At 43.1% G+C, this 12643-nt stretch overlaps 2 protein-coding genes across 13 annotated transcripts; one reads left to right on the forward strand and one right to left on the reverse strand.

Annotated features, from left to right (window-relative positions):
* Positions 1–307: 307 nt before the first annotated feature.
* On the reverse strand, positions 308–6596 carry Nin (blastoderm-specific gene 25D). 9 transcript variants are annotated; one of them, XM_089465629.1, is made up of 9 exons: positions 6318–6596; positions 6165–6254; positions 5458–5832; positions 4877–5106; positions 4639–4810; positions 2392–4210; positions 937–1363; positions 761–872; positions 308–695 (listed from the first exon to the last, which is right to left on the reverse strand). In XM_089465629.1, the coding sequence occupies exons 3-9, from the start codon at positions 5756–5758 to the stop codon at positions 445–447; spliced, it is 3312 nt and encodes a 1103-aa protein (XP_089321755.1). In that variant the 5' UTR covers positions 5759–5832; positions 6165–6254; positions 6318–6596; the 3' UTR covers positions 308–444. The 9 variants fall into 9 exon arrangements, with proteins under 9 accessions (XP_089321755.1, XP_089321754.1, XP_017857991.1 ...); XM_089465628.1 differs by having other exon boundaries at positions 937–1327; positions 4561–4810; XM_018002502.2 differs by having other exon boundaries at positions 4561–4810.
* Positions 6597–7222: 626 nt separating this feature from the next.
* Bub1 (Bub1 kinase) lies at positions 7223–12487 on the forward strand. 4 transcript variants are annotated; one of them, XM_089465622.1, is made up of 5 exons: positions 7223–7470; positions 7527–8447; positions 8515–8631; positions 8691–10505; positions 10574–12487. In XM_089465622.1, exons 2-5 carry the CDS (start codon positions 7572–7574, stop codon positions 11297–11299), a joined length of 3534 nt encoding a protein of 1177 aa, XP_089321748.1. In that variant the 5' UTR covers positions 7223–7470; positions 7527–7571; the 3' UTR covers positions 11300–12487. The 4 variants fall into 4 exon arrangements, with proteins under 4 accessions (XP_089321748.1, XP_089321749.1, XP_017857988.1 ...); XM_089465623.1 differs by having other exon boundaries at positions 7533–8447; XM_018002499.2 differs by having other exon boundaries at positions 7223–8447.
* Positions 12488–12643: the final 156 nt, after the last annotated feature.

Below are 12643 nucleotides of genomic sequence, written 5' to 3' on the forward strand. Positions count from 1 at the left end.
TAAACTTGGTCTTTCGTTTCCTCAACATGTACAATGGATTTAAAATACTGTTATCTATTTTTAGTGTTAACTCTATTAATTTGTGTCTTTTTTTTTTTCGTTTTCTTTTTTGTGTTAGTTTATAAGGTCAACATTGGTATATACCAAAATATAAAGTTCGATTAGTTGATTACTGATCTTTAAGTCAGTACAGAGAATTTTTCTATTCAGTACATAGATGCTTCTATCGGTGCTCTTAAGTTGAAAACTTATTCATATAGAGAACATTGTTAGTTATATACGGACATACACACATAAAACAAGTAAATAGCATGTAAATAAATATATGTATTTCATATTTTGAACAATATCACTGCAGCAATAGTGCCGAGTATATTGATTAATATACACGTATAACTTCGATGTGCTTCCGTTGTAGTTTTCTGCTTCTTTGCTGCATAATTTTTAAGGAATTCCAGAGCTCAGCGGAGCGCCAATTTGTTGTTTCTGCTGCTGTTGGTGAATGAGATTGACTCGCGCCCTTTGCTGCTCCAGGCGCTGCACTGTGGCAGTCAGATGCGAGTTCTCCACATACAAATCCTTCACAAGAATATCGGCGTTCTGCAGACGCTGTGTCTGATCGGCAATTAAAACGGCTTGTGCTTCGATGCGGCTATGCAATTCGTTGAGATCCACTTGATGCTGACGCCACGATTCTACGAAATACAAATGATCAAAGATTAAACATAACTCAAACCTTGATAAATTAGGCTACGCTTACGCTGCATCAGGGACTCGGTATATTTTTGCTGCTGTTTAACTACATTCTGCAAATGACGATTGCGCAACTCGAGTTGATTAAGTCGCTGCTGAAGTGTCGGATGTGTAGTTCGCTAGGTAAAAATATAGAACTCTGATAACAAGATTGTAATCGACAATAATCGCCATTATCTTTACCGCATATGCCTTCTCGAGAACGGGACGTGCTTCCTGCAACTGTTGCAGTTCCATGACCAAACCGTCACGTTGCAGGCTCAAATCCTTGATCTGCTCCTTGAGCGAAAGCTCAAAAAACTTGAGACGCTTTAATTCCTCCTTAAGGACACTTGGGCTATTGCATTTCTCGTTGCTTAAGCAAGAGGCTTTACTCGTCGACACTATACTGTGCGAGTCAAAGCTCTTATTCGATGCAGTTGACGATGTCTCACTATCAGCGATTTCGCCTTCAGACGGCGGCGATTTGGGCTTGCAAATGGGCGCCGGCGTGCAAATACTGACCGACGAAGCATATTTGGTATCAGTATTTGTAAGCGAGGGGCTCGATGGCGAAGTATCAACTGGTGTAGTACTAAAGATGGATGTTGTAGATGTAGTAAGGTTGTTTCTACAAAATAAACTCTAATTAGCTTGAGTGCAAGGGCCATTGGCAAAGGGTTAATAAAAACGAAAAAGGGGGAACATCAACAGCACAACACAAAAATCAATGAGTTCGAAAACCAAAATGATTATTATTATGCACGCATAACGTTAGCTTATCGCACTTTAATTGCCACTTCCACAGTCAGCTATAACCAGTTTCTTTTGACCACGCCCAATGCATTAGTTATGGCTCATTTACCCTAGTTTATCAACCCTTAACCAATTTTCTAATTAATGTGAAATGTTATTTTATGTATCAGAGAAATGGTCTTTGTGTCTTTTAAAATATTTTCCCAAATTTTCTTTACATTAGTAGAATCTTTAAATATATAAATATATTTATTTTAAGTTTTTTAAACTATCTTTAATTACAATACAACAATAATAATGAAGACAGTAAGCCCCGGTGCTGCACTTATGCCTCCTATAGTCCCGCATTATGGAAATTGATGTACCAAAATTTTACATTTTCCCTTATATTATTATAATATATTATAAACATAATATTGTATATTCTTTAATATATTATATATAGAGACTATATTCTAAAATAAAAATTGTACTCCCCATTTCTCAAGCATATATTTAAATTGAATTCTACTCGTCTAGTTATACCTTCGACATGGGTGAAACCAAAATATATATTTATATTTTTAATGAAAACATGCATGTGCAATGTGCAAATCATATTCTCAATTATTGATAAGGTAATGAAAAATCAATGAAACAAGCAGGAAGGCAATAAATAATAGGAAAGTGCAGGGTGTTTTCAAGTCAGTCAAGCTAGCATTTAATCAACAGAAACAGGCAATCACATAAACGGTTCTATTTAATTTATTTAATGAGTGGAAAAAAAAACACATTCATTCATACACTTATGACTACATGATCATTTTTTATTAAGATAAGGTGAGACATACACATACACAGAGTGATTGCAAAGCATACAGCATACATACAAGCCGATTCAGCGGGTGCTCAAGTTGTACTTACCGGCTGGTCGCTTTGTGAGTCGGCGATTCGCCAAGCAGAGCCAAGACCTTGGCGCTGTTTTCCTCGCTGGCACCGTCAAATGTTTTCAGCGGCTCCTGGATTGTGCTCTGGTGCCACAGGTAACTAATGGGTGAGCTGGCAGGCCTTTGGCCCGACTGCCCACTGATCTGCTGCAGTGCATCGGAGTTGATCTCACATGCACCGGTTAGGATTTCCACGCTTTCGCCTAGACGTGTACGCAAATCCTCGATCTCGCACTGTAATGCGCTAATCTGTTGAGATTTCTCTTCCAGCATGCGAATTGAGTTGCTCCGCAGACTTGCGGCCTCCGCCTCGAGCTCCACGTATTGCTGTTCCAGCATATCGCGCTCATCGATTGGCGACAGCCGACCATCTTTGCTGAATTGTTCCTCATATTCCCGCACCTTCTCCATCAGCTCAGTGAACTTTTTGTCGCTTTCCAGCTGCTCCTCTTCGTATATGTGCCGCTCTTTGTCAAACATTTGACGTTCCTCACTTAGTTTGGCCTGCCAGTAATCTTCGCAGTCCTCATAAGCTCGCTGCATTTGCTCCAAACTGATCTCTAGCTCCTTGCAGCGTGTCTCCGGCGGCGTGGCACGGCTGCTACTCTCCGTTGACTTGGCAGTTGCCGCCTGTAGATCTTGTTCCAACTGCTCTATGGTTCGCCGTAGCGAAGCGATCTCCTCCTCGTGATTCTTACAGCGTTGTAATTCCGAATTGAGGGCTAGCCAATCGCCGCTATTATCACTAACCTCGCCTGCCTCTGAACACTTGCGCTGTTTTCCCAGCCGCGGGCTTTCCCCAGTTATGTGCGGCTTGCTTGGTGAGTCACCTCGCCGTTTCGTGGCCAGCGCAACGCTTACAGCCTCCAGCTCTTCGCCTTCGGTTGACTCCGCAGCAGACGCACTCGCAGTGGCAGGCGAAGCAGCTTGCTTTTTTCTAGACTTTGTGCGCGCCAGATCAACGTACAGGTTCTCGATTTCCATTGTCAGCTCATCAGTTTTGTCGCGCAGCTGGGCGTTCTCCATTTGCAATGCGGTCATCTTTTCCATAACGTGCAGCATCTCATCATCGTCAGACGACTTATCTCGCCCGATGACAGCATGATCGTTGTTTTCTGATTTCGTTTCGGACCGAATGGGCTCAGACATGGCCAATTCCTTGTTCAACTTAATGTTTTGCTCCAGTAGCTCAGTCATTTGCAGATGGACCTTCTGCTGCTCCATCTCCAGTTCGCTATTTTCAGTGCGCACCAGTTCCAGCTCAGTCTTCAGCTTAATCTCCTCTTGCTCGAGGCTCTTAATCTGAGCTTCCAGTTTTGCTGTCATGCTGGTCCAATGGTCACGATCGCTTGTAATACGCTGTGTCAATTCGCGCACCATACTCGCATGCCGTTGCTCCAGCTGTTGCACCTCCTTTTTGCAGTTGTCCTCCAACATGGCATGCCGCTCATCCACCTCGGCTGCCAACATCGCCACGCGCTGATTGGCCGCCTTGTTATCGGATCGCAGTTTCTGATTCTCTTGATATTGCTGACGATATGCCTGACGCAGTGAGCCCAGTTCCACAGCTTGCAGCGCTATTAGCGCACGCAGCACATTCGTATTTGGATCGTGCTCCAGGCCACGCAGCTCTTCCTCAAGCACTTTGGTCAACTGATTAATGTTCACCTCCTCATCCTCATCGTCGAAGCCCAGGGCATGCAATAGACCCACACTATTAACGATATTCGCCATTTCCCAGGTCTCAATAAGGCTGTGCGCACTGATCGTCTCCAGCTGATGTGGCGTCATCATTTCTGCAAGCATGAAGACTATTAATAATATAATTACGACACACAATAATTAATTAAAGCGTTAGCAGTTGAAATCCATAATAACAGATGACAGCTGTTTGCCAAAACTATAGATTTGACCGTATCTCTAAAGCTGGAGAAGCTAATGCTAATGATCAAATATTCCTTTTGCTTTCTATATATTTATATTCATTTCAATGCATTTATATTCATATTCTGTCTTCTGGCTTTTCAACTGCAGCTCAAACATATCCACACAACAGCATGCATTTGCATAATTATAATTTGGATCTTGTTCCAAGTGTTATATAGCGAGAGACCACACACATTGTGTTATCTCACTCTGCACTTACCCAGCGATTCCACGCTACTGCACTCCTTTTGTGCCTCTCTAAGATTACATTTTTTGCTGCTATTACCGACTTGCGTACCTACTGTCGAGGACGTTGTGGCGCTCGTTGTGGCTGATGTTGTCATCATTTTGGAGTGCATATTTTTGCGTGCCGGTAGCGAGGCGCAACGCTTGAGCTTGCTGCCGCTGTAGTGGACGGAGCGCAAGACTCGACTGCCAGGAAGATCGCTTTGTGAGGATGACCGATGCACCTAAAAGGAAACGAATTGATTAATAAACAGAAATGGACAATCACTTGTTGTTGGCCAGCGTCTTACTTGAACGGTGTGATCATTGCAGCCGTTTAGGCTCTTGTGCTGATCCTCGTCCGTATTGTCCGAGTCCGTAACGTCGAGACCTAGAATCTGATGTGGCCGTGAGCGACGTCCATATTTCTTGGTGCCCACTATCAGCTTGGGAGAGACCTCACGATCGGAAGCGTCGCCCTCGTGATGTATCTCAGAGTAGATTTTGGTAGCTGACTCGTCACTGATCACCAAGGAACGTTCTGTAAAAGAGCAGAAGAATTTTAGTGATTTATTTGTGATATTCTCCTGCGGTGATTTTGTCTACCGAAACGAGCCGCCAGCTTTTCAATAATAGGATCTGCGCAACTCTTGCGCTGCTTGTAATATAATCGTGTGCCCATTCTGTCACTTTGAGCAACTAATCGCAACTGATGTGCGAACCCTTAGAACCAAATGTATTTAAGTGCTCCATTATTGTTACCTGACCAAGCAATCAAAATGCAGCGAACTGCTAATCCTGCTGCACCCCTCATAAAATGTGTAATTTTAGGCACACGGAACGTTTTATGACTGCCAGGTGACGATAATGGTTAGGTAAATTTGCAGCTTACCTTTAAATCCAGATGCTGTGCCCAATGCGGACCGCGACGAGCTCTCGAATTCGGGGCCCAGAAAGTTCAGTAGCGCCACCTTAAACTGTTCAAATGAAACGCCCAACTTGGAGCTGGGACAGCTCGCAGTTAGGCTGGAGATCAGCGCCGAGCCCTGGTCACGCAACTGGAGCAACTGGCAGAGGCGTGTTAGTGAGACTTCGTCGAGCAGGCCATTGTTACGATCTGATGTCTCACAACTCTGAAACATCTGATACAATTTCTGTTCGTATGGATCATAGGGATCGGCCGATACTTCCATTATCTAAGCGCTGCTGCTGCTGTGTGTGTGTGTGTGTGTGTGTGTTATCCGTAAGTTCAGTTTATGGCCGTTATCTAATTGTTTATATATATGTGGGCTTGATTAATAACCAAAAGAGACATTCAATATACAAGACACGTCAATTGAATAGCAATTTGATGAGCTAAGCTCGCGTTCTACAATATAAGTTAGCAAAAGACTCCACTTTTCTCTGCGACTAAATAATGAACAAAGAATAAACCTAAAACGAAGCTATTTATCAAAAGAACAATTCTTGGACAATTAACTAATATTTAATAATAGATATGTTTGCAAATTAAATATAGCAATTAAAAATTAAAATTAGATTCGCTCTATCTTGTGCAGTAACATTAATATGTTCGTATGTATGCGGGTAAATACATACATTTTTCATTTGTATAATTCATAAATGTTTTACAATGTATGGGATCATTGATATGAATTCTTCGGTGTATGATGAGGTTTTGGATTAATTCTGCATGGATATAACAATATGTAGTTATATAAATTTTATTGCATTAATACACTGTATTTATACATTTGAGGTGAAATCGATAAAGGCTTCCAGTGTGTTGCAGTTGTAAATTCAGCCTCGGCGTTTCAGGAGTATGTTTGCAGTATAAGATTTAGTTATGTATGTTTAATCAGCAATTTGCACGTAAAAAGAACACAAAAGAAATATTGCACAGTCAACGATTAAGCATTAAACACGTAAATTTTTTGTGGTTTGTGAGTTTTTATAAAAACAATGTATTATAGCAAAAAGACTAAAACATAGGTGTAGAGAGGGGGCTGTGAACTTATCGATATATTTCGATGTAACTATTTAACATACCCAAACAGTATTTTGATAGACTGTTTATGCCGATTCCATTTTGTTCCCAATAAGCAACATCTATTATAACTGTGTTGTCAATCTTAGGACTATGCAAATGATTTCCTTTAAAATTAATAAAATAATTAAAATATAAGCTCTATTAAATATTATAGTACACGTACTCTATGATTTGTCACTTTTTTAATCGTGGAAGTAAATTAAGTCGTTAATAGAATTGTCGAGATTATTATGGGGAACCTCTTGAACCACTTTGGTTGTTTTTTACTTTCAGGGCTTCAAGCAACTGGTTTAGAATCAATAGTAAATCAAAGTTTCGGATAAGAATTTTGAATTTTCACGCTTCATATGTTTCTTAATATGCATTCAATTAACAGCAACGTTTCCTTATTATCTATTAATTCTAAAGACTTGTCCAGTTAATTTACTTATATAATTAAGACGCAGCAAAAGAAAAAATGTGTGTTTATTAAAAATTATGGTAATCAATTTTTTTCAAACAGGTATGTTAAAATTTTTTATTAAATTGATGGGGGAAAATCTAGATGTGTTATTATTTTACATTTTCTTATAGGAACACCCCTCATAGAATTTAATGAAATCTACCAGTGTTGCTTATTGTGTTATCGGTTAGCCGCCATGAAACTGAAACGATAGCTTATCAACTCCACAGCGACATAAAAAACATTAAAATAGAAGTAAATTTTTGTTGAATTGTTGAAAGTTATTGAATGTGAACGCAATAATATTACAAAACATTTAATCCGACTGCAGCAAAGTATATAGATTGACTTTTAATTGTCGTTTAAATATATATACACCCCCACCTCCGCTACGGCCTCGGTCAAAGAGCAGTGTAAATAATTTTGTATTATTACGAAACTTGTGTGTACAAATGCAAATGCTTTTAAGGTACAGCTAAAGTCTAGATACCACTCTGGCTGCACATCCATCAGCATGGCCATGCATTCATATATGCGGGCCAACCCGAACCAAACCCAAACAAACAGTGTCAATGTGAATTTGAGTCCCGACGAGGTGAACAACTTCCTAAAGGACAAGCAGGCATGGGAACATGCAATATCGCTCTACCAGGGCCCTGATCCACTGGATCACTGGTACAACTACATCTGCTGGTATGAAAACCATGCGCACAGCGACCCAGATCGCAAATTTCGCGAAACGCTCGAGCGCTGTCTCACAGTCTACGAGCACGACGATTACTACAGGCAGGACGTGCGGCTAGTGCGCCTGTGGCTTAAATACATTGCCATGCAGACTGACCAGTTGCGATTCTATCAGGTGCTCTTCCAGCGCGGCACTGGACGCCAGGTGGCTGCATTTTACATAGGCTGGGCCAGTTACTACGAGGCGCACGAACAGTTTAAGGACGCCGAGGCAGTATTCAATCTGGCTTTTCAAGAGAAAGCCCATAGCAGTGATGAGCTTCAAAGTGCCCATGCCAAGTTTACCTATAGCCGCTCAATGTTTTACCAGCAGCAGCAGCAACAGCAACAAGTGCAGCAACTGCAGCAGCAGCACCAACAACAACACCAGCACCAGGCGCCGCCTCCCCATGACGCACTGCAGCAGCTAACAGCATACACACAAAGTCATCACCAGCAACAGGAGCATCAACACCAGCATCAGCAGCCAGTCTATCCACATCCTGCGCCAGCCACAGCATTAAGAGCCCATCATTTACATCAGGAGAACTTTCATCAATATCAGCAGCATCCCCAGGAGCTAGCCTATCTGCCCCATATACATGGCCAACAGCCACAGCAGCAACAACAGCCACCGCCTCCAACTCACTACCAGCAACAGGAACAGGTAACGTTGACTAGATTTCATTTAATGTGCATCACTCAGCTCATCGAGTCTCTTTAAACTGTTACAGCCGCCTCCTGCGGTGGCAGCACGCTTTGAGCAGCAGTTTCATCAGCCCGCACTTGCTGCTGCACCCAATCAAACGGTGGCACATCCACACTACTCACCCATCTTGCACCAAAATAGAGTATGCAACTTTATTAATGCCTCCCACATGATAACTAAATACCTATTCTTCTCTTTTAGCCCGCCACAAACACAAACACATGCTATGAAGCACAAGCACAAGTACAGGGACAGCTTGAGCAGGTGGCGTTGCCTGCCACCTCCAACGAGGCATATCCACAGCAACAGGCACAGCCTGCGGATTCTCTGACGGAAGTGGGCGGCGTGCGTTTGCCGCGCAATTTTCATGCTTATGGGCGCAACAATCACGAGACCTGGAAGCCGGCACTGACTCTAGAGGAGCCAGACGATCCCTCGCGCGTCTGTCACTATGCCAAGCAGCTGGTTTATCCGGCCGGAGCAGGCATCGAATATAGTCCGGAAGAGCTGCTGGCCCGCAAGTATATCGAGCTGCTGGAGCAGCGCAAGCAACTGGCGCAAGCGCAAGCGCCGCTACAGTCGCTAAATGTCAAAGTACAAGAGCCTGCAGAGCATGACCAGCAACTAAAGAAGGAACCTACCTATCCGGCTGGACAGGCTGGACAACAGCAACAGCAGCAACTATACGATTCCTATCAGACAGAGAGATCCTACTATATGTCGGAGGTGAATGGCGAACTCTATGCGCAGCACACTGAAGGAGCAGAGGAAGTAAATTCTGAGCCCGATGAGGACGACGAAGGTGAAGAGCAATCAGAGGAGGAGTCGGACGAGGAGGGCTCCGATCAGCAGGACCATGATGCAGAGCCCGTCAACCAGGAATACAGCAATGGCGTCGATGGCAACATGCATTTCAGTGCCAAGACAACGTTCGAGGAGCAGAATCGCTCCATCAAGATTAAGTTCAAGAAGGAACGCACGCTGGAGAGTAGCACATACAGTGCTTATAAAATCGAGAGCATTTACCATCAGCAGCAGGAGCTGCCTTCGCCGGCGCCCGAGCCTGTAGCAGTGCCTGCGCCGGCTCCTGCTGTCACGCCCATACAGAAGCTTGCCGCTTCGCCCAAAATTGTGCAGGACTGGAGTGGAGCGACTGCAGTGCCGCGCCAACGCAACGGCAACCATCATTTCCATCCGTATATGCTGGGTCAGACCTCGACGCCAAAGAGCACAGCGAACGAGAGTCGACGTGCTCGTTCCAAGGCGAAACAGAGCAAGTTTCAGCGGGAGCTGTGCAGCAACAGCAACTCGTCCTGCTCAGTGCCCGATCAGGTGGCGAATGGCGTGGACACTGGTCCAGGCCATGCGGACTCAGAGGCTGCTGCGGCGCCCATACACAACGCTACCTTCAATGACAACGCCAACTTCTCGTTCTCCAGCGCCGGGGGCCATGACAATTCGAACAACTCGCTGGCTTTAGCCGTGGATGGACTGCATGTGCGTGATGCCTCCCACTTGGCTTGCGGTGGCAACAACAAGTCCCAGCATGCCACCAACAACAATAACAACAACAACAACATGACGACGACACAAACCGCCACAAGCAACGCGGACTTTTCCACATTTCAGGAGAACTCGTATTTCGCCACGCAGCACGACTCGGAGGCACAGGAGCGTCGTCTGTCCAAGGCCCTGGAGACAATCGACCGTCATATGGAAAAGGTGGCCATCGATCCGTTTAACAGCGAATTGTGTCGCGCATTCTTGACCAAACTGAATTTCCCGGGAGACAACGATGAGCACGCCAGCTACAAAGTGGTGCAGACGCTACTGCCAAAAATCTCCAATACGCGCACCCTCAACGTGTTGGACAGTGTGCAGTTCAATATCGACAAGGAGGTGGGTCGCGGCTCCTACGGATCTGTCTACAAGGCAACCGACACGCGCTCCGGCAACCTGGTGGCACTCAAGTACCAGAAGCCCCCAAATTCTTGGGAGATCTACATATGTGATCAGGTAAATATTCTGCTTAACAATAAATATTTAATATAATTAATACGGAATTTGGATCTTTGTTTGTATAGGTGCTCCGCCGCATTCGGGATCCGCAGGTGCTGCCCGGACTGATGGACATATCAACGGCGATCATAGCGCCGAATGCGAGTCTAATTGCCACCGAGTTCTCGCCCTTCGGTTCGCTGCTGGACATCAATAACAAGATACGTCAGGCCACCACGAAGGTGATGCACGAGTCCCTCGTCATGCACTTCTCGGCACAGATCTGCAACATTGTGGATCACCTGCACAAACAGCACATCATCCATGCGGACATCAAACCGGATAACTTTCTGCTGATGCGTGTGCCGAATGTGGACAGTCCGGAGCCTTCGTTGCGACTGATTGATTTCGGTTGCGCCATCGATCTGTCGCTCTTTCCCGACGGCGAGCGCACCAAGTTCCGCAAGGTGGTGCAAACGGACGGCTTCACGTGCATCGAAATGCAGGAGGGGCGCTCGTGGTCCTTTGAAACGGATCTGTTCTGCATTGCCAGCACAGTGCACGTAATGCTCTTCGGGGAGTACATGCAGCCGGAGAAGCGCACGGCCGGCTGGGAGATACGGCAAAAGGTGCCACGATATCTAAAGAAGCACGTCTGGTCCAAGTTCTTCAGCGATCTGCTCAATATGCAGGCCGATAAGCTGCCCCAGCTGCAGCAGATGCGCGATATCTTTGAAAAGGAATGCCGCCTCATGGACTCTGAGCTACAGAAACAAATACGCACACTCTCTAACATTCTGCATCGGCGATAACCAATGAGAGCTTTCTCCTCATCCATATTACAATCATTTCAATCGTTGTGCACTCGAGCTAATTTCGTTTTTATTTTTATTTTTTGTTTTTTATTTTGTTTTGAATATTTTGATAACAATTGAAACACTTTAATTTTGAGTACACTCAGTTTAGTTCCGACTAAGAGGTGTTATTAATTATGCTCACATTTCAAATATGATCTATCCATATTGACTACGGTTAGATTTCAAATACGATCTTGAAATCGATCATACCTATGATCTAAACTGACTAAGAGAATGAATACTTGCATTAGCGTGCACAACTTTTCTAAGCATAGAACACTCTCTATACCAGCTGAGCATTGTTTAATTTTAAATGAAGTAAAAGCTGAGCATACATTTTTATCATTAGTTTTATCTCACAAGCAGAAGCAGACGAAATTGTATTCGGGCAAACAAAACTATACCAAAAGATTAACAATTATTATAATGCACTATATAATTTTTGATTATATTTCATATCATACATACACATACGTACTGTATATAAGGCCTATAAACACTCTATTAGCAAGTTCCTGAATCTAAATTCTCCTAAAGGGAGTCCGTGACTTGCAAATAACTTTCTTTTGTTTTGGTTTTTCATCTGAAAATGTTGTTTGACGTACGTATGAATCAATTGAATCAGTGGCCTCTGCAGCTAGTTGAACTTATTGAATATTTAACATCTGGTAAGTTTCAGACCAAGAAATATCCTAAAGTCAGGATATGGCCTGGGACACTAGTCAATTACGTAAAGCAACATAAAACACCGTTAAGTTAATGCATTACAACAACCGATTCTTCTTGAACAACAAGACTATGCTGAATACATTTGATAAAAACACAATATAGATTGAGCAATTCGAAAAGCATATTTCAAGTCTATAATAATAATACATATAATACGGACCACCAAAAACATCCAATTTTGCGTTCTATTCGATTTCATATTAATTACTTAAGTACATGTAAATACTTATAGAGCACAATGAAAAAGATCGTGCAAATAAAGAAATCAACAAAAAAAATTAAAAATTTATAATTAATAATTATAATTTTTGTATGTACAGAAGAGACAGCAGACAAAAAAAAAAAAACAAGTAAAACACAGAACAAATAAGTGTCTAACGCATTGTAAAGTAAATAAAATGTAATATTTAGTAATACGCAAACTTTAAATGATAGATAATAAATTGGAAAAATGTTAAATGAAAAAACAGAAAGCATTTCATCTATTTTGGGGTGTGCTCGACTAGGTATCACTTGTGGTAAAAGGTACAACTGTACCAACAAAGTTGTACTGTAATTAAGCAATGGTAC

This window comes from Drosophila arizonae, chromosome 3, assembly GCF_054131065.1.
Source record: "Drosophila arizonae isolate 15081-1271.41 chromosome 3, UAZ_ARI_1.0, whole genome shotgun sequence".
NCBI lineage: Eukaryota > Metazoa > Arthropoda > Insecta > Diptera > Drosophilidae > Drosophila > Drosophila arizonae.